The sequence below is a fragment of the Anguilla anguilla genome, chromosome 2 (assembly GCF_013347855.1).
Source record: "Anguilla anguilla isolate fAngAng1 chromosome 2, fAngAng1.pri, whole genome shotgun sequence".
In the NCBI taxonomy this organism is placed as follows: Eukaryota; Metazoa; Chordata; class Actinopteri; order Anguilliformes; family Anguillidae; genus Anguilla; species Anguilla anguilla.
This window is the reverse complement of record NC_049202.1, coordinates 52,014,177-52,036,163: the sequence shown is the minus strand read 5'-3', so window position 1 is coordinate 52,036,163 and position 21,987 is coordinate 52,014,177. Positions and strand designations below refer to the sequence as shown.

The 21,987-nt window shown below is 40.5% G+C and overlaps 2 protein-coding genes across 2 annotated transcripts; one reads left to right on the top strand and one right to left on the bottom strand.

Annotated features, from left to right (window-relative positions):
* Positions 1-7,608: 7,608 nt before the first annotated feature.
* On the bottom strand, positions 7,609-11,354 carry atpaf2 (ATP synthase mitochondrial F1 complex assembly factor 2). The gene is made up of 8 exons (XM_035399242.1): positions 10,883-11,354; positions 10,560-10,604; positions 9,971-10,119; positions 9,786-9,883; positions 9,478-9,558; positions 9,227-9,339; positions 8,893-9,008; positions 7,609-8,646 (listed from the first exon to the last, which is right to left on the bottom strand). The coding sequence occupies exons 1-8, from the start codon at positions 11,019-11,021 to the stop codon at positions 8,509-8,511; spliced, it is 879 nt and encodes a 292-aa protein (XP_035255133.1). The 5' UTR covers positions 11,022-11,354; the 3' UTR covers positions 7,609-8,508.
* Positions 11,355-12,246: 892 nt separating this feature from the next.
* Positions 12,247-21,700, top strand: LOC118221331 (glucose-induced degradation protein 4 homolog). The gene is made up of 6 exons (XM_035406301.1): positions 12,247-12,665; positions 14,386-14,445; positions 15,831-15,938; positions 16,369-16,470; positions 18,293-18,423; positions 18,640-21,700. The coding sequence occupies exons 1-6, from the start codon at positions 12,477-12,479 to the stop codon at positions 18,701-18,703; spliced, it is 654 nt and encodes a 217-aa protein (XP_035262192.1). The 5' UTR covers positions 12,247-12,476; the 3' UTR covers positions 18,704-21,700.
* The last annotated feature ends 287 nt before the right edge of the window (positions 21,701-21,987 follow it).

The window sequence follows — 21,987 nt, the reverse complement described above, 5'->3', positions numbered from 1 at the left end:
GTACCTCATTATGTATGTTTAACCAGAAGTTTGTTTTTGTAAAGCATAAAATCAAAAATATTTCTGAGATACAAACAAAATATCTTTGAAATTCCAAATATTTTGGGCGAGGACTCCCGGAACTCCTTGAGTAACCGCAGACCCCAATTTGAGAACCCCTTCTGCAGAGTGTCTCAATCCTATCCTTGGACAGGAGAATTCATTTTGGAGTCACTGTCAATAGAAAACGTGGGACCAACCAGAAGAGAGGCAAGTTTGAGCAAAATTATAAAAGAAAGTTTGGATGAATTAGTGCTCCTGAAAGAATGACAAGAAAGAAAGTGAAACCGGTAGTTTAGTATGACTGACAAGTAGTAGTGATACAGAAAAGAGAGAGGGCCAAAGAGGAAAAGAGAGAAAGCGGGAACGATTTTACTGTAACAGCAAGAGAACGCCTTAAGAAGCATGTGACAAATAAAAAAAGGGGAAGTGCTTTTTATTTTTTTTGAATGCGTGTTCTCATAGAATCCCCTGAAACAAACGCAGTGAAACAATACTGTATGTACTACCCCAGTCCGCAGCGCTCTCTGGTCGTGGTTTCTCTTTTTGGGAAGAGCTGAGATGTGCGGATTAGCCGCCCCCGCTACGAAGGTGTTTCCCAACCGGCCTGAGGTTTACAGGCAACTCCTTAACATTCAGTGAGCCCCCAGCAAAGAAACATGGAAAAGGAAGAGAAACTGAATCAGGCTAGTGTACAGCTCAGGCCAACTCAAAGTAAAAATGCTACGCAGGGACAGACAGGGATTTCCACAGGTAATACCAGAGACATAGAAAGAGAGAGTCGCGTCAACTCCGTTCACTCCAACGGGCCAATTGTTTTTTTAACAATGGCGGATCGTGGAGAGTCTGAATAATTCCCCACCTCCCTCTTCCCTCTCCGCAGATGACTTTCTGGCCGCCTTTGAAGGAAAGGTGGCTACAATCCGGAACTCCTTCGCCCATCCAGTGAGCCCCCCAACCCCTGGGACAAACCCACAGCCACACTGACCTCCTTTGAGATGCTGGAGGATTCCGATGTACTACAATTCATCACCTCTCATCGTGCAACCACCTGTCCACTTGACCCCATCCCATCTACAATTCTCCAATCCATTTCCAGCGAGATTCTTCCCTATCTGTCCTCCATTGTTAATTCCTCTCTTTCCTCTGGTCATGTTCCCTCTGATTTTCAGATGGCTCGTGTTACCCCACTTCTCAAAAAACCCACCTCAGACCCCTCCGATGTAATGAATTATCGACCCGTATCGCTTCTACCCTTTCTGTCCAAAACCCTTGAACGAGCAGTTCTTAAACAACTAACCTCTTTTCTCCATCAGAACAACCTGCTAGACCCTCACCAGTCTGGCTTCCGATCCGGGCACTCAACAAAGACTGCACTCCTGGCTGTGACGAAGGCACTTGCCACTGCAAGAGCCTCACGCCTCTCCTCTGTCCTGATCCTTCTTGACCTGTCTGCAGCTTTCGACACGGTCAACCATAAAATACTCCTCTCCACCTTGGCTGGGATGGGCATCACTGGGACTGCCCTGTCTTGGTTCGCTTCCTATCTTGCAGATAGATCCTACCAGGTCACCTGGAAGGGGTCTGCCTCTGCTTCTCATCCCCTTGTTACGGGAGTGCCGCAGGGATCTGTACTGGGTCCTCTGCTGTTCTCCTTATACACCAAATCTCTTGGTTCTGTTGTTAATTCACATGGCTTCTCCTATCATTGTTATGCAGATGACACAAAACTCTTCTTCTCTTCAATGATAAGATATCTTCCTGCCTGGCTGAAATCTCCACCTGGATGGCCAGCCACCATCTGAAGCTCAACCTCAACAAAACTGAGCTGCTCTTCTTCCCATGCAAGACCTCCTTACTACCTGAGCTCTCAATCACGGTTGATGGCACCACAGTGACTGCCTCTCATTCTGCCAAGATCTTAGGGGGTGGTCTTGGATGACCAACTGGACCTCAAGGAGCATATCAAGGCAACATCACGGTCCTGCAGATTCCTTCTGTACAACATCAGAAGGATTCGACCATACCTGACGACGCACTCCACCCAGCTGCTTGTCCAGGCTACGGTGACCTCTCGCCTTAATTACTGCAACTCCCTCCTTGCAAGCCTGCCAGCTTGTTCCATACAGCCACTACAGATGATTCAGAATGCCGCTGCCCGACTCATCTACAACTTTCCCAAATTCTCCCACGACACTCCTCTGCTACGATCACTCCACTGGCTACCGGTCGCTGCCAGGATCCCTGACCCCTGCCTACACTGCAGCCAACAGGACAGCCCCCATCTACTTGCAGGACAGGATTCGATCCTATGTGCCTGCTCGACCACTCCGCTCTGCGGCAGCAGGGCGCCTTGTAACCCCTCCCACCCGACCAAAGGGATCACAGAGCTTCTCCACTCTAGCTCCCCAGTGGTGGAACGAACTCCCCGTCCCTCTCCAAACCTCCCCCTCACTACCCATCTTCTACCGTGGCCTGAAGACTCATCTCTTAGTCTCTTAAGCTAGACTGTAGCTTATTCTTCTGCCTAGTTGGCTTTGCAGAGGTTAGGTCTGAATAGTGTTCACTGTGTGAACTAAACTGTGTTCTTGGCTAGAAATAGCTGTACAAAATAAGTATTGTATCTTACTGAACCTGTGTTTAGTAGTTGTCTATGACCATGAAATGCACTTTTTGAATGTCACTTTGGATAAAAGCGTCTGCCAAATAAATGTAATGTAATGTAATGTAGTTCCAAACATTGGGAGCTAGTAGCAGCAGCGCCATAGAATAGCAGTGTTTTTGACTGTCTGTGATGCACTTTTAAAAGGTAAGAAGTTAAAATCAACCGCATTTTTGATACGTTGATCTTATTAGCACATTTGAATCAAATTAACTATGTGAGTGAAAGCATGTTAGCTCATTATTTTCCATCAAAGTAGTAGATTTAGCTAACGTTAACAGAGAACGTTAGCTTAGGATAATGGATAAAGTTAACATAACAATTTATATTAATTGTAAGTTACGTTTTCTTAATCCCATTTCATGCATAACGTTACTAAATTAGAGACAAAGGCTTCTAAACATGTCTTTGGGTGTGAAAATTGTATTTATTAGTTAAATATAGCATTGGAGTGTGTGGTAGTAGTCTGGTGGGTGGTGGTGGTGAAATGAGGATATCCAATGATTTGGACAACGCGTTATCAGAAATAGAATTTTAAAAAATAATAAGGAAGGGATAGGAAGGGAATTGTTTAGGCTATTTTTGTGATGCATGGCTGTTGACATGGATGGGAGAGTGCAGGGTTGAAGATGTGAGACTTTTAAACATAGTTAGTAAAAACAGAATAGTTGCATATGTGGTGAGTGTGTTTGTTGTAGGCCTAGTGATTCTACTAGCTATTACCTGTCTGTATTATGTTGCAGCCTCATTGAAGCTCTGATGTCGGGGTTGGTAGCAGAGAGAGAGGGAAGTTGGAGTGATGCTGCAGGAACGCTAGGTGGTGGAATGCAATGGTCAGACAGAATACTTCCATGGCAACGATCAATGCTTTTGATAGCCTTGGTGTTGTTGGCGGGTTGCTGGATGTAGAAGCTGTTGTAGAAGCTTGGCTGCTGTTGTTCTTCTTCACCTTTTTTGTTTGGCTCTTGCTCCCAAGATGTCCATCATCTGGTTTTTGTTTTTTTCTTTCATCACAAATCTTTTTGGCCTCAATTCTCAACCTCAGCCTGATGAATCTTTTGGTGATTTTCTCCTGTACTCCATGGCATGATGCAAGCCTGCTGGAGAGCACCCTAGCTTCTTCCTCCAACAGATCCACCGCGTTGGGCAGCTCCATGAGGGAGGAACCAGTCTTGGTCCTGAATAGCTCTTCAACTTGGTGGATTAAATCAAAGGCCTCTTGGGTTTGCCGACAAAGAACACCTGCCTTGAACTCCTTTAGGTTCAGTAAAATGCTGTTTTCTCCAGCGGGACTGTCATCATTGTGTTTTATCGCAATTTGACATTTGTCACAAATGTTGGCATATTTGATGACTTTGTGGACAATGTAGCCCGCAAGAGGGAAAAGAACACATTTCTCAGTTTTTGTGAGGTCAGGTGCTGTTCTGTTCTCCTCCATCAGGTCCTCCACTCTGAGTCCAGGACTGATATTTGGCTCCACTCTGTCCAGGAAGTCTACCAAAAAGCTGTTGTCGTCTTCCTGGTAGCTTCCAGGTCATTCCACAATTGTGGGGCCAGAACAGACAGGAGACGTGTTCGAGAAGCGCAGGTGCGAAGAGGGGGAGGTGTCAGGCGTCTGGCTGGCATGTAGGGTTAGAGGGGAGGTTCTCTTTTTCTACAATATCCGCAGGAATTATAAACACCTGTCCACGGATGCGGGCACTCTTTAGGTTCTTGACCAGATTGGGGACGTCAGGCATGAGATAGAGCTGCCTGTCTGGCGTTACTGGATGTGGCACCGATGTTTTATTGTGGTCCACCCCAAAGGACTTCCACATGTCAGTGGTGACATCAAACACATGTAGCCCTATGGATGCTGCTCTCTGTATTATTTCTAGAATGATTTGTCTGTACTCTGCTCCATTAGTAGAATTACCACTGTAATGGTAAGCCACTACTTGCTTCCACCACGTTGTGTTTCCCACCAACATAAACACACAAGCATATGTTACAGCTCCTGTGTAACCTGGTAAGGTCACATCACCATATAATTTGCCTGTCCCCATGTGCAGCTCCACGCTTGGTGTGATGGCTATCTCGTCCAGGGTCAGCACACACTCCCTTTCCAGCTCTGTCAATCCATCTGCCTTCAATTTTAGGAAGTCAAAGACCTCCCTCAACACACCTGGCTCAAATTTAACACGCTGCATCCTCCTTTGCAGGGTTCTTATTCCCGGCAGGGGAATCTGCAGTTCCTGCAGGGTCTTGTAGCCTGTTGGCCCTGCAGCAAAGCAGATTTCTAGCACCTTCTTAATTGTTTCATTGACCCATTTCATCCCCCTTGTACTATTCCTGCCTAATGCCTTAATTTGGTCTTTTGAAAATGTTTTCTCTACTTTCTTGTTCCTAATTGTAATTTTCTTCTGGAGAGCAGCATTTTCTTTCCTTATTTTTTTTGTGCTGCCTTTGCTTTCTTGGCAGTTTTTTCTTGTCTTTTTAATTCCTTTCTCAGATCTGACTGGCAGCTGGATGACTGGCTGTCGGCTGACTGGGTGCTGTCAGCTCTGTCAGAGTCTCCTCACTGGCTATGTCCTCTCTTTCCTCACTTTCCCTTCTCTCACTCTCCTCATCCCTTCCTCCCTTAATCTCTGAAATGGATGTAAGGAGAAGACACGGCATTGTTAGTCTTAGAGGGCATGAAGGCTAATCATTTCAATGTGAAATGAGAAATATTACTTCAAATATGAGTTATACCTGTGTCGGCTTTAGCACTATAGCTGTGGTCAGAAGCTATTGCAGCTATATTCACAGATGCAGGGGTGAATCTTGGTGCAGGGGCCTTCCTCTTTTTGAGCTCAGAGCGATGTACAAAGATCGTAGGAATAGCGTCTGCTCTCAGCCTAGCCTTGCCCTTTTTGGTCTTGGCAAACTGATCTGCCTCAAAATGTGCCTGCAGAGTGACTTGTGAGTTTAATTCCCTCACACAACGACTCAGTTCTGTCTACCCACAGACATATCCCATAGGCTATTCAACTTGAACAGCAAGTCGGCCAAATGGGAAAATCACTGGGGGTTCGTGGGCCACACAGAATACTTTGTCAATTAATGGCTACAAATAACTCTAACAGTATAATGTTAATAAATATATTACTACATGGAATAAACTAGTCACGTGCATCCCTTTTCTTTCAATTTAATGATATCATTATAATCAATTCCAGACAGTTGTTCGCTTAGTAAGGCTGTCAAAAGTGCCAATCAGCTTGATGGGAGCAATTTGGAGATAGGTGTCTTGCTCAGGGACACTTTGACATGCCCAGGGCGGGGGATCGAACCGGCAACCCTCCGACTGCCAGACAACTGCTCTTACCTCCTGAGCTATGTCTAAAAAAGAAATTCTTTCACACTTCCTTACCAAATAAGTACAGTGAAAAGACTGACATAATAAACACACAGTAATGAATATGGTATGCACTAACACTGCTGAGGTTCCCATAATTTCACCTTCACAAGAACTCTTTCGAGGATGTGAAAATTAAATACACACCAGGCTATACTTCATAAAGACACTGCTAGACACTACTAATATATACTGTGCAACTCCCAAGTTATTATTTCTGAGGGCATCCAATTCCAGGGTAAGGATGAATCTTTCGCTAATATATCTAGTCTGAGTTATGCCAGTACAAACTGCACATAATGGGGCCCCTGTAGTCTGCCTTCCCCAGCTACCAGCTGCACATGAAGACTACTTCCCTGCTTCAATGACTCAGACTTACAGTGGCTAATGGTAGCAGGTACTTCAAGTGTAGTGCACATGCTTGCCAGAAAATCAGGTCAAAAATATATTTAAAAGCTGTAGCCCTTCACATCTTAGTAAACTTAACTAGAGTAATTTGACATTCCTGCACTTCTTTTCCATGTTGGTATAGATATATTTACTAAAGTAGATGCTTAACTCTCAATTAAATTGAATATGTTCATGGGTTAATATTTTGTGGAACTTTATGCAATGATTTGAGAATCAAACTTTGTGATAAGTTAATATATTGTAAATTATTTCAGTTGAAAATATGGAAAGACTTGAGCTGCTATTTATAAAGCACAAATTTGACATTGCTATGTACTGTACTGCAAGGCAAGGGGAACAGGAAAAACATTTTGTTCAGAATAAGTTTTTAATTGGATGCTGAAGTTTTTGTTGGAGTTGGGATGATGACTATGCAGATGAACTGTAAATAGTTTGTTGCCATTCAATTGTGCATTATGTTTGTACAATGTGATGCTTTATCACAATAGCAAAGATGTACGGTATTTCTTCCTCAGGGGCAGATCAATGCTTTCCTTTTTTTCACAGGCCACCAGCTAATGAATTTCACATTAACAATAAATATTTAATAATTTAGGAGGAACCTAGCAATGCCTTAAATTTCAGAGTTAAATCAGTAAGCCCCACTTATTAGAATAAAGAGACAACATAATTTGTAAAGAGAGATAAAAGTATTAATAAAAAAAGATATGTATATCGCGCAAATACAATAGTTATCTAATACTCATAAGACTGTCAAGTTTTGAGGTTGTAATTCTCAGTCTGTCTCATTGTCAGTAAAGACTTGAGCTGGTCCGCGGTGACATCCTTTGTGTGGTGTGAAAAGGCTGTATCGTGGGACGGTGTCTATAGACCGCATGGGGACACACAGGTTTGTCCTTCTGTGGCTAAAACCAGTTGGTTTGTGTTTCTCACCAAAACCAATGTCTTGACCTCAGGTTTACACAAAATCTTTCATTGACAGTAATGGAGTGAATAGTTGAGCCCCAGCCATATGTCTCTCTTACAGTGGTCTCATCACAAGGGCAGGCCTGGCTTGGTCCAGGGCCTTAATGTTCCAGACAGATCATTAACTTTGCTCAATATTGACCACAGTGTATGCACTCTATACAATGTTTATTTTTTTCCATGTGTGTTACAAGCTCATATGGACTGGGCACAAGTAGGTGCATTTCAAGTTACGCTTGTCATTTAACACTTTCACTTTATAGGTGAGTAGGAATCCCTCCACAATGAGAAACATTTACATCCACAATGACGATGTGAAGGACAATTATCAAGCTGCTGTAAGATCAAGACACAAGGACAGCAATGCTAAGTTTTGCATAAAATGAAGTTTCCATTTAAAAAATAAAAAATAGAATATATGCATGTCAGCAAATGTACATATTTATAAGTTACTTCATATTTTTCTCCAGAACAGCATAATCAGACAACCAACCCATAAGTACAGATCAAATTGAACAGTCTGTGCATTAAGGAAAGCCAGGTCAGAAGACACTGCAGCTGACAACTCTGGGCTAATCTAAATAATTTGTTCAAATACAGAGGAAATATTCCACACAAAAAATAAATGAAACACCAGAGCATTTGCTAATCCATTGATGATAAATAGGTTTATTTTTAGATACATTTTTAGAATTTTTAGTGAAACAAAATTTTGCAGCCAACCATGTTTATTGACTTACTGCCACATTTTAGCATGAGAAATCTTGATTGATTTATTTTTTTGTTGAAAATTTGGCTACCACTAATTTAATAATCCAGTTTTCTACACCTGAAACAATGGCTCCATCTACAGGCCCTATATGAAACACGAGGCATGGAAAACAGTCCCCATTTTGGGTTTCCCTCAGGCAAGGCAAGATGTATACATTACAAAACCCTGCAGGTCATGTTCACACTTCAAGGAAAACGTACTTTATTTGATAGTACGTTTGGCAAATATCAAAGTCCTGTATGTGCAACCGACAATCTTGCACTGTGGAAAAGAATCCCTTCAGTCCTGCAGCAGCTTGCGCTTGACAGTGGAGCTTTCAGAGGAGAGGTGCACAAACAGTGACCCTGCAGCCGTGCGCGCACGCAGTTCATACATGTCATAGTCATGGGCCCACTCCACATTACCCCAGTGCCGGATCTGTGCAGAGAGGTTGGGGGATTATGCCACATTACAACATGAGATATTTAAGATCTACAATGAGGGTCGCAAGGAATGGTTAAGGATATTAAAACCTACTTGATTTTGTTGGATTACCTGCTCTAAAAATGGCCTTGGCTAATTTGTACAAGTTGTAACAAACAAATTGCCGGTCAAGGTGCCAAGTTGTTTCAAATTTAGCACTTCTAGCTTTAATGTGGGCAAAAGATAGAGATGTTCCCATACCTGGTATTCCTCCTCCAGACGGGACAGCAGCACAGCCTGCTCCACCGTCAGGTGTCTATTGACCAGCCCAAAAGATAACACTACCGACTTCAGCTGGGTGATCACATACTCCAGCCCTGTCAATGAGCACGGACAAACTTGCATTCTTCAGGCAGCTCTGCACACTGCAACTCCCAAAATCAGAAGTACTGTGCACTGCAAACCATCAAATTATCTACGAACATTCAAAGTTGCATTGTTTAACCTAAACAAGGCATAAATCAAGCATAACTTGTGATATTGTTAAACCTGAATAGGTAAGACAGGCTGTGAGATCAGGTTCCCAGAACTTTACCTGTAAGGGCCCAAAAGTTATAGGAACCCAGATGCTGGCGGAAAGTGTCCTTAGTCTCCTCTGGGATTTGTGGCCCCATTATGTTGCAGGATGAGCCGATAACAACATTGTACCTAGGAGGGGATCACGGAGATTAGGCTGCATCCTAGTTCATACAACCATTCCAAAGAAGCTCAGTTTTCAAAATAATTAGTGTCCTCAGAAATAATGATAAACAAACTGAACATCTGTGGTGCAGGTAAGGCATTCACCTCTTTTCAATCCAGTCCAGCACAGGATCCCACTCATTCTTCTGGAGTTCCACCAGTGCTGAGGGTTCCTCTACTCTGTAGCTGCAATAAGACACAACAGTGTTTTAACTCCCAGTATAAACGTTCCACCAGAATTCAGAGATATGTACATTGATTGTACATGGATTCAACTGCCAACATTACTCCTTTTTCATATGTGCTGTGCCAGCGTTCCATTTGCTTGCGGGGATCAATAATCAGATGTCATTCTAAGATGACAACAGCTTTCAAGCAAGCTTAGGCCAAAGTCATAATTGACACGTGCATACCAAACAGTGTCTGTCTCCAAAAACTTCAGAGCAGCCGTGATTATTTGGTCTTTGTCCCGGAAGGTGGGGTTATCCAAGACTGTGTTGCACAAAGTGGTCTGCAGAAGAAAAAGTGTAATAGTACTCATAATGTAATGTACAAGGAACACAATTTATAATTATGAGATAACATAATTTAGTAATACCAGATGCATGGAGTAGAACTTGAGTGTGTCTTTCTGAGCATCCCATTCTGTTGCCACTGCGATGGCTAAGGCTTCATTGGGTACTGTGAACAGCTTGCCTCCTGGAGTCTTCAGTTTCTTGCGATCCAGATTGATCTCAAACAGGCCATCTACAGACGATTAACAGCACCGGATTAAGAGAGGATAGGAGTATCAGAATTGAACTATATAATGACTAATCAATATAAACCCAATGCTGCAAGTACTATTGGAATTTATATCCAAAAATGTGGTTACTATTTAAAATTAGCTTCATCCAAGAGTTCTTTCCAACAATTGCCAAAGTCAGCCAAACCAGATAACAGGTCCTTTGAAAAGCGCAGTGTTACAGACTGGGATACAAAAATTATATTCATGCATTAGAGCATTTTGATAATGACAGAACCAGAGTGTTCATTACTGCTTGGCACTCGGGGGACTGGGCAATGGCTGCTTCATACAATAATTTATCGAAGCTTGGTGAGGACTTCAAAAAAACGTTACATACACAAGGTTCAGCCTGCTGGGAAAATGTAACAAAAAACGAGGGATGATCACTATTGCAGTTTACCGTCTCCTTGAGAAATACTGACATCCTGGTAAAATTTCTTTCTTTCTGTTGACAAAATGAAAAGTATATAGATTTTAAAATGCAATTCACATTATTCGTTTCAAGCGTATCAATAAATATAAATAGCCTACCTAATTATACAAAATTAGCGTTTAATACAGCGTATAAATAATAGAAAACTGCCATTTTTGTTTCGCCTAAATTTAGCCAGGTAGTCAGGTAAAACTATTTTAATTATTTAAACTATCACTAGCTAACGATACATTCACAGGCCATTGAAACTGCATTTAAAAAGTCAATTAGGTGCAGCATAGCCGCCCTACCAGATGTTGCACTGGAATATGCCTTCGAGTTTCCCAGAAGAGTAAAAAGATGTGCTTGGCCTCCCTGAAAAACAGACGGGCAGCGGTCCCAAACAGCGTAGCTGGGCCGACTATACAATCTTATCAGGTTCCGCAGCATCCCGAACAGTTTATTTAGGCAGGTCAGCAGGTTAATATTAGCACAACCGATATAAATTAAACTAGAATAGCACTTGCAACAGTGGGCTAACTGTAGCCGGTATCGATCAATTAGATACCTTGCAAGCAAGATGGACAAAACTAAGAACACTTTCAGTCGGTTGGAAAGCTAAAACTAATTCATTGTTGATTTAACAGCTTGGCTGTACTTTTTAAAATATAATTTTTGCAGAAGGATTGTACTAAAGGCAAAGGAAAAGCCGCATTTCAAGAACTGCGCTGTACAATACTGCCGCCATGCTGTTGACCTTCCGTTCGAATTGCACCTCAAGCTAACATGTTAATTTTGCTGCGGTGCAATCTGGGACATGAAGTTTATTTTTCAAGAATTTAGACAACGCTAGATTTTGCTCTGTCATGTGCATGCTTGCCTTTCCTTGGTTTTCATCTTAACTGTGTGAGATTTTAGATATACCTATTATCTGCTTCTGATTAGACTGCTCAATCGCAGTCTTCTTCCATTGGCAGTAATGGATAACAGTCTCAATCTGAGACGTACGCGATGTATAAAAAAGCAACGTGTATGGTCGAATGGAGCTGCTTACCGCAAATAATGCGCAGATACACAAATATGTATAATATTGTGTGATAATGACCATTCTGAAAATCATCCATGTGATTAAAGATTAGCTGATACCCGCACTGCCTGCCCTGAACTGATAACTAACAAGTAACTTCTGCTTGATTTTATGGCAGGTCAAATATATGCTGATCGCTGATGAGGAGTCAAATAAGCTAAAACAGGGACCGAGAAATAGTGCCTGAATAGGGCTATGTGTGTTTTGTTTGTTGCCAGAGCATTAGCATTTTAAGTGTGTTTGTACGTTAATGTACTTTTGTTTTAAAATGCATATAGTGAATTGAACATAAAACCATATACACAGATAAAGACATCAATGACCAATGTTTTATTTGAACAACTTAATCATTAAAAAGGAGTCAAATTAGACGACTGGATTGAGGTGTTTGGCAATATTAATACACGGAAACCTGTGAGAAATCGCAAAAAAATGGGCTGTTTCCTGGGTTACTTAGCCAGATTCATAAGAAAGGTTTCCAGAAAGAACCTGGCAGAACCACTTGGTCTTGTTGTGTGCACTTCTTTGAGACATAAGCCTACAATTCCCAACAAGCAACTCGAAACATAAGCCAATGAACCTTCAGTTTTGTGGAGGGGCCAATTCCTCAATCTAATCAGAGAAGGTGATGCTGCCCTCTGGCGAGGCGTCGAGGTCCCCCAATTTTCAGGGACCCTGGTAACGCATTCTCTGTTAGCCCTGGGAAACTTGTGGGCAGGTGAGCCGCCTCATCAGTGCTCCTCGTTTCCTTTCCCACTTTCTGTCTCTCTCTGGCGCGTATCGACCGCAGACGGGGCTTTCCCCGTGAAGTGATAAACATGCCGGTGCGTACGGAGTGCTGCAGCAACGCCTCTATGGCCTTTATATCCTCGGCCTCGCTTATTCCTCCTCCGCCGATCAACACGCAACAGCCTGGCGTTGCCACCTCGCTCTTGTACAGCGGTTCCAAGTTTCGAGGACATCAGAAGAGCAAAGGAAACTCGTATGATGTTGAAGTTGTATTGCAGGTAAGTCTGAAATAAACAACTAGTAGTGGCTAAATAACTAGCCACGTCACCAGCTAACTTATTAAAAAACATTCACCGTTGTACTCCTGTACCTACTCAATGGCACAAAATCATTTAGCTAGCCAGTCCACCATGGTCGTTTTGACAGCATTGTAATGCAACATTTTTCAAAATCAGTGTTAAGCTATAATGCACACGTCTAAAATGGATAGCTAGCACACATGATCGCGAATTTTACATAATCAACACTAGACATGTTACCTCCGGGGGGGGGGGGGGGGAGACATGCGTTTTTAGTTACCTAGCGCACGCTAACTGTCAAATGTGGGGCAGTCCAGCCCTCACCGTTCGAGTGTCCCATAGCTGAAGTTAACCAGGTAACCTGTAGAGACAGGTCATTTTTAATACAACTACGCTTATCTTGCCAGCTATTTCGTTTAGAGAATGATACCCGTTTAAATAAAACCTAAAAATACACACTAGCAAGCTTGCCAACTAAGTTAGACTAACGTTAGTCACGTTTTTAGTTCACTTCGATGCTTGCTTTACCGATACGTCTAGTTAAGATGCTTGAGTATCCAAACATTGATGTCTTTAACTACAATCATCAGATTTTCTCTTGGCAGGAATGTAACAAAATCTAATTGAGGCAGGATATACAATAATTAATTATCAAATGCAGTTTAATATTAGACGGACATAATTAAACGTTGGTGCCACAAGTCTTAATAAGGTCAGATCGCTGTGTACGCTGGTTCAATAACCAGTAAGAAAGGTTCACGTAATGGTCAGTAAACTCTGATTGTTGTTAATGACATCAATGTTGTCCTTGACATGGGGCATGAACTGTTGAGTTGCCATGGGTGGAAAAGCCCTGGTCCCAAGCTAAACGTGTGTTCCTGTTAGCTTTACTGTTGGCCAGAGTTGTTAACTGTACATGTGCAGGTTGTCAGTTTTTTCTTTATGGAAACCTAGTCAGGTTTAAGCTAATCCCTTGTTCACTTTTTGGTCTATTACACAAATAAACTAACTTTGTTTCTCATCTTGCTGTGGTATGATTTTTACTCATGGTTTTGGAGTGTTTTTATAACTAATCATAGACCAATTTTCTCTAGGCATTGTGTGACTAGTATTTTTCTTTCATTTGCATTGTGTCATTTATACATTGGAATGAGAGTGTGACATAAATGATTTCCTGCTTATGCCAGAAGACAAATTAGTATGTTTGGACATGCCTGCACAGTGCCTACCATTACACACAATGCTTATAACAATGAAAAGGGTTGCATCATACTGATAAAACACGTTTTTCTTATTATAATGACAGAATGATAGCCATTCGTCACTCCTGTGTCCTTAAATCTGAGATTTAGCTATACTAGCTATAAAGGATGTTTAGTTGTAATTCAAAGCATATGTGTGCAGTGGCTGCTTCAGAATAATCACAGAATATGTCTTCAGTAGTAAGACTTTGAGTTTCTCACAGTGCAGTGTGTAAAATGGCTCACGGGGCACACACCACTACAGAGTTGCTCTGCTGGAAGTGCTTATTTCTTTCTGTTGTGCTTGATGATGGCAAGAACCTGGTTATTCTGCACCACATAAACATGTTTTTTCTGCAAGTCATATTTATATATGATATACAGATATACAGTTGGGCAAATGTATAATTTGGCTACTTGGGCGCTTTTCATGGACTAATCTTTTGTTTCTCTTGCAGCATGTGACTATGGAAGATTCGTATCTGTGTGGATACCTGAAAATCAAAGGGCTGACGGAGGTGAATTTGTCTGTCGGATGTGTACATGGCCTTTTTTGGTTGTTTGTTTATTAGTTTATTAAACTCAAATGTAAATCAGAAATGGTGCCAATGACAGAAAGATAAACATTTTCATTTTATGTTGGATGTCTTGGATAGTAATAGTATTACAGATGGATAAGTCTACATTATGTATCATTGTCCAGTCCTGCTGTGCATTGTTTTCTCCATAACTACTTCAGTACCCAATCAGTGATACAAATGCTGTGGTGGATTGGTGGATACTGCTGGTAGCAAGTTACAGTAATATTAAAAAGGCACATTGTAAAAGGCCCAAAATTCTAAGCATTTGGACTGAGCAGCATTTTGTTCATATGTATGAATTCTCTGTACAAATATACTTTCAAGTAGTTGTGAAATGTATAGTTTCTTCATTCCCAATGCATGCTCCGGTTTTTAAAGAATTGTCACCAAGCCCATTGTTTATTTTGTTCTCATGAGATGTCTGTTCTCACCATGGCAGTTGAGAAGTTGTAACTGAGTACCATTATGAAAATGTGTATCCTAAAAGATCTTACATTGTCCCATATTTTAGGGGACATAGCAGTATCTAGTTGCTGTATAAAAGTATAAAAGATAAGGTCCATAAAGGTCTGTGTGTCAGCCACTTCAGCAGATGTTCTCCAGTCTGAAGAGCTGAGCATACTGAGCTGTAGGGTAGTGTGTGCTCACTGAAGCTTCTGAGGCCTGTAGCAGCTGAAACAGAGGTGGGAGGATTGTGGCATCTGGCCTCCCCACAGTAGCTATACATGCTGAATTGTCTGTTTTTCACATAAAAGCCACAATGAAGGGGTTTACTAGAATCTGACTGGTGTGCAGTTCCTTTCAGCAGATACCCAATTTCAGGTGATTTTACCATGTTTCTTCCATATAAATTGTATACTGGTCCGATTGTTTATCAGGGATAAAGTTGCATATTAGATGGCTTTGTTTCTGTGTTGCTTGGTTTAAGAAGTCTGGGTGGCACATGAAAGGTCGTTCAGAGAAGAAATTGTTCTTTTGATAAACGGTTTGGTAATGCTTTTGTTCAATCACAAGAGTGCATGCTGGTACTTTTGAAAGCTGGTACTTTTGAGTGACGATAAAACCGTTATGCCATCCTGGAAATCTGATGCAACTGCAGATACCAGGAAGAAAAGAATAGCACATATTTGTACATCAACCCAATTAATTGTCAGCAACGTACTTCAGGTACTATTGTAGCAACTGATTTTTGTGAGTAGAAAAAATATAAATTCTTATATTCAAGTATCTTTTTCTGTCTTGCCTTAATTTTGCGGAGGAAGATGATGGTGGTTTGATCATTCCACATGGCTATAGCACGTTTGTATTTGTATCCTCCACAGGAGTACCCAACGCTCACTACATTCTTTGCTGGGGAAATTATCAGTATGAAGCGCCCTTTTTTAACACGGAAGTGGGATGCAGATGAGGATGTTGATCGCAAGCACTGGGTATGAGAGCTGTTACTGCTCAAAACCAATCAATATGACTTCAGTCACCCTCTAACATTTGCGTTATTTTACCCTCTATTCTTGTTATTTTGTAAATGCATTATTTTCACAAATTTTATGGAAAATACAAAAATTCTGAACATTAATAAAAGCTGAGAATCTGCACTTTAATCACATGTTAATTGTTTGATTACAAACATAAAATTGTGGAATACAGAGCCAAATCAAGAAAAAAATATTTACTGTTCTCACAAATATTTATCACTTTAAAATATCAGTTTACTTCGAATCCTATTTCTTCCACTTTTCTGTTTAGATTTTGAATCTTGTTTCCGTTGACTCCTTACTATTCTTGAATGTATATTATTCATTTGGGAATTGATTAGTTTATTTTTTAATACAATGAGTTTCTCTTGTTCATCTATTCCAGGGCAAGTTTCAGGCTTTTTATCAGTATGCAAAAACCTTCAATTCTGATGACTTTGATTATGAGGAACTGAAGAACAGTGACTATGTCTTCATGAGGTGGAAGGTAAGGCTCGATGCGGCTGTTTCTTCTTTACCAGCGTTAATAATATAATACTATATGTTTTTGGAACAAAACTGATGGATATTTCATTTGATGACACAATCATGATGGCGCCCTCTAACGAGAAAGTGTGGTACCTTCATCTACGCTCAGATCACACTTTGATTTAAAAATGTATTCTTTCAAAGTAAAGCACTTCAGGTCTCTCAGGTTAACATTTCTGTTATTGAAATCAGTGTGTCATTATTTGTGCTCATAATAATTTGTTGCCTTTATTCCACTTGGCATTCCACTGGCAGTACATGCACAGAATATCAATTTCCCATGGTTTTTTCCTGACTCAAAATTGGGCTGTGGCGGTGACTTTCATTACAGCAACCACAGTTGCTTTACTGCATAGCGTCTCCTTATGTTTTGCAACATTTAGAATGTAAAATGCTGGTCTTTAAGACACCACTACAATTCATTGAAATGTAGGCTATAAAAAAATAAATGCGTGACAAAACTGAAAATTGGAACAATTTAAACATTTCCTAAAGGGTTCAATTTTGTAAATGCCAGAATTGGGTGGAAATATAGTACATACTGAAGGGTTAACACATTGTAAGAAGGCCAGGAAAGGTGCTATTTGGAATTGCAGTATGTCTTAAAATGCATTTCATTTTGTCAATCAAAACAGGGTTAACCTTTTTACTTGAATCCACACAAATGCCAGCTCAAGGTATTTAAATTATGTTATATATTCACTGAAAGAATGCTTGCACCATTCTTTTGTCAGTGGTGTTACATTAAAGGCTTTTCAGAATTTTATTTCTCAGTTTGGTCTGCACATATAGGCAAAACAGTGAAGGTTAATGATAATACAGTAGCATCCACTGAATTGCATAAAGGATTATTGCATAATTTGGGTATTTGCATAGCATTGCCAAATCCCAAACCATTTGACATTCATGCCATTGTAAAGAGAATGCATATTTGCAAAAACCATTATCACATATTTTTGATACTTTCATGGAATTATGGCCAACTACATCCCATAATGATCTATAAATACACATTAAAAGTCAACGGATGTTGCATAAACATAACCTCAATTGTTCTATAAAGACATAAAACCGCCAGTTCTGCGGTTTCTGGTGAAAATCACACTGATAGCATATGCCTGAGTGGCACACTTGGCTGTTGGCACACTGTGTATATTCTGTCATTGTTTTGTGCAATTAAATGGATTGTACTGTGTTAATTTAGCGTGTCTAAGGTTGCACGCAAACTTGGAAGCAGTCAAAACTTTTAAAAAACTTGATGGTTTTTTTTGTACGATTTCTCCTATCGGTGGCTTAGGTGGCGAAAAACCTATTTTCGTTTACAAAACAAATAGGAAAGAAGACTTTCGTGAGGGTTCATTACGCTCAACATAATGGAATGAATTAAGCAATAATGGAATCTGCGTACTTACTGTTGCTCACGGTCACTCATTTACGGTACTAACGTTACCTGTAGCAATCTAGCCGGCTACATTAGGTGGGGTACTCGGGGTGTGTGGGTGGGGTTGAAGACTGAGGAGGAGACTTCATTAATTGTAAACACAGGACCACAGCAAGGCTTTAAAAAAATCCTGCATAGTATGCCTTTAATAATGGTGCTCATCAAAGAAATGCTTGTCAGTGTCTCATTTGGCTGGGTCTAACTGTCACCCTTTTTAGGATCTGCTTCTAAAAATCATTGAATGCTTACAAATTGTTCAGTGGAAAATTTGTATTGACCTTCTGTGCGGGGGCCATTATCCCTAAATGCCCATCTCGATGGTAATGTTCTTCCCTTGCAGGAGCAGTTCTTAGTCCCAGACCACACAATCAAGGACATCAGCGGCGCTTCCTTCGCTGGCTTCTATTACATCTGCTTCCAGAAGTCCACAGCAACCATAGAGGGCTATTACTACCACAGAAGTTCTGAATGGTAATGGAGATAATGCTCATCTCTTCCTGGTTCATGTGCTGTTACATGGAGTCAGCCTTATTAATTTGCCTTCATGTTTTCTGTGATGTTCGCTGAGGGCAATTCTGTAGCTCAGCAGAGTTTAAAACGTTGTTGAGGAAGGAAAGGAAAGGAACACAAGCAAAGCTGTAATGCTGATGTGTGTAACCACCTGCATGCTGTCATTTGGTCTTACAGGTACCAGTCCTTGAACCTCACCCATGTCCCTGAACACAGCGCGCCGATATACGAGTTTCGGTGACACCAGCACACCAGCGCCGCTGGTAGAGGAGGACTTCTGGCACTTATCCTGACAACAGTACAGCCGACTGGAGTGGATGATAAACTGCCATGTCTTGCTGAGGATACGCCAGGCTTCTCAATGAAGAGATTGAGGAGGGACCGAGGGACAGAACCACAAGGATAGGCGTCAGAGTGAGCATCGGTGCCAGGGGGAGGCAGCACGGGGTGTATATCCTCTGGAATTTGCAGCAGTGTTTTGATTTGTTCTTTCTTCTCTAATTTTAATATCTGGTTTTAAGCTCCTTTTGATTACCCGCACTTTCCTTCTGGCCTTGTTTTAATATGAGATCTTCCAGTAAGGCCTTTTTTTTTTTCTCCTCGCAAAATGAAAAGCCAACAAAAGGTTGCATCTTGTGTTTCTGATGCCCGATTTCAGCTTTGGAGAGACACATTGACTTGTACACATTGGGGATTTGTGAATGATTGGATATTGGAATGGACTTTGTTGCTGAACCGTAACATGGGAAAGAGGCATTTGCGTGAAATACACAAGTTCCGGCTGTGAATGGCCCAGAGACCCCATTGAACCGTTTTTACTTGGCGCTTCGGAGCTGTGTGGCTGTATAGTCCATACCCATAGTCCTGGCCAAGGACATGTTTTTGGTGTTTATAGCTGGTGTTCCATTTCAGCCGGGTGTATTCATGGAAAGAGGCTAATGTTCACGTTATGGAAAGAATCGCCGTACACCAGTCCGAATAGGCAAATATTTTACAAGCACCAGTACCTTTGAGAAAGAGCAATCGGCTTCTCTCATGACAGTGAATTTTCTTTAAGTGCCATTCATGTCACCTTTTTCTGACTATGCAACATAATCATAATAGGAAGCATTTGTCAAAATTTCATTTGTTTATTTTCCGAAAATAGTTTTTATGAACTAGTCTTACATCAAGGCTTATAAGCTGTGTAATATGTTAAGAACACTCACTCACCTGCAGTTACAGTACATATAAGTGAATACCATGCAAGCCCAATAATTTAAGTTTCTTTGCTATGAAAATGCTTCTCAGATAACACTAGGTGTCAACCTACAGCTGTATCCCCCAGTTTTGCATTATGTTTACTGTTAATTGGAAGTAAATAATAACAATGCAGTATTTTATTTCATAGGCCATCAGATGCCTGCAATGTAGTTTAAATTATGCAGGAGAGATGCTAAAGGAGACGCATTTGAGGATTAGCAGTGTACCCCTTAAAAAGATGAATGAATGAATAAATAAGAAAGTAAATAAATAAATAAATAAAGGCAAAATCCAATATATCAGTGGAATAGCCAGACCACAGACAGATTGGTTAGAAGTTGTGTCTGGTGTATAGCCTACTTTTTTCCGGAAGAAATAATGAAGTGGTTACACATTTCTGCGAAATATAACATTTCCATTCTCTATTACTTTACCGGTGGGCCAGCACAGAATGACAAGGACAGTCAGCTACACATTTGAGTGCTTGCATAGCTGGTAAAGGAACCAAAATGGTTACAGTTTAAAATGGCCTAAAATGAATATTTTATGTAAGAATAAATGATTTGGTGGAAATTCCATGAAAATCTAACAAGTAGAGCTACTTTCTTGTGTTTAAAACGGTATATAGAATTAAGTTATTTTAGTAAGAGTGTGAAAAATAAATCTCAAAGCTTGAGCATACCCCCTGCCTTAAAGTAAGATAAAATATACAAAACCTCATTTTACAGTCTTTCAGAATAACCCAAGTATTTTCATTTGAACAATAAAATAGTACATCCCTGATTGTAGACCATTTTAATTTTGATTTGTGTTTGTGTGCACATGTTTGTCTACGTGAGGGCATGTTACACTAACTGGCTAAATGTAGTACTTCTGCCAAAGTGATCTTTCACTTTTAGCACATTCCATTTTTCTGTCATGCACAAGCCTACTGTGTCCACTCTTAGTTTGCCCTGTTGCTGTGGGTTTACATGCTCTGAATTTGCATTGGTATCAGGTGACACAGACTTAAGTAAGGAAGAAACACTTAATAAACCTACCTCAAGGGTCAATTCAATATGTGCCACTTCATACTGACAACACAAAAGTGACTGCAGTGCTTTGGCATAACTTATTTTTATGTGGAAGAAAATGGATTCCCTCTGTATGGCATTCAAATGTTTATGGGAATGCAAATATTGTGCAGTCCAATTTAAAGAATAATTAATACATTTCTCAATGTTTTATAGTGATTACTATCCAGGAGGAACCAAATGGAAACTTGCATGGATTTTTCTAATCCTATCCAATCACCCTGGACACAATACATTTTGATTGTCCCAGGTCACCCTAGATAATAGCAACTGCAAAGCAAAGTGGGTTTGCCATTACAAATGGGTTCTTGGGACAATAGTGCACTATAACGGTGAGTTTCTCATATGTTAAAGACCTCACAGTCATCTATACCCCTGAATATATTGAAGTTTCACCACTTTTGTGTTGTTTTCCTTTCAGGGGTCTGTTGAGTAGAAGGAAAAATCATTGGACAGAACTAAATGGGCATACTTTTAATGTTAATTTTGCTACTCTGCAGACATAAAATCAAGATGAAAAGAGTTGTGTACAGGACCTAAAAGAAATATATTAATTGCATAAACGGTATGTAAAATAAAGGAAAAATGAATACTTTTGTAAATAAAGGACTTACATTTATCATAGGAATTCTTTTATTCTCTGAAAGTTTGATCTTTTTATATATTAATATATGAGTTCCATCGAATTTCAGCCTAATAGGCTGAGTGAAAGTGTTGAAGCCAGAGGCACTTGATAAAGTGAACTCAAAAGGAAAATTGATGCCATATAATGACTCGGAGGTGTATTCAGTTATGGAACAAGATCAGTGCATGAATAGCTTTTTCTAAGGTTTTCCGTGAGTATGAAATTAAGGTCTGATGACAGAATGATATGAGATGTTTGATTCCATCAACATTTCAATAAAACAATTCCTATGAAATAACCTGCCATTTCCCTTTTGCTGTTTTTTTCCCAACTGGTGAATTGGATAGGGACATAAAAAAACACATAAAAATTTATGAAATGGGTGGTGTATTTAAAAAAAGAAACTCGCAGTAACAGAGGAGAGTTTGGCTCTCAGTAATAGATTGCTTGTCTGTTGATACCAGAAACTTGAGGTTGGGGGTGAGTGGCTTGCATCTGTTGGGTGCTCTTCTTATTTGTGACATATCTCCCCCTCCCACATAATTAAACAGATTTATAATACAGTTGTAAACTTCATCTCAATTG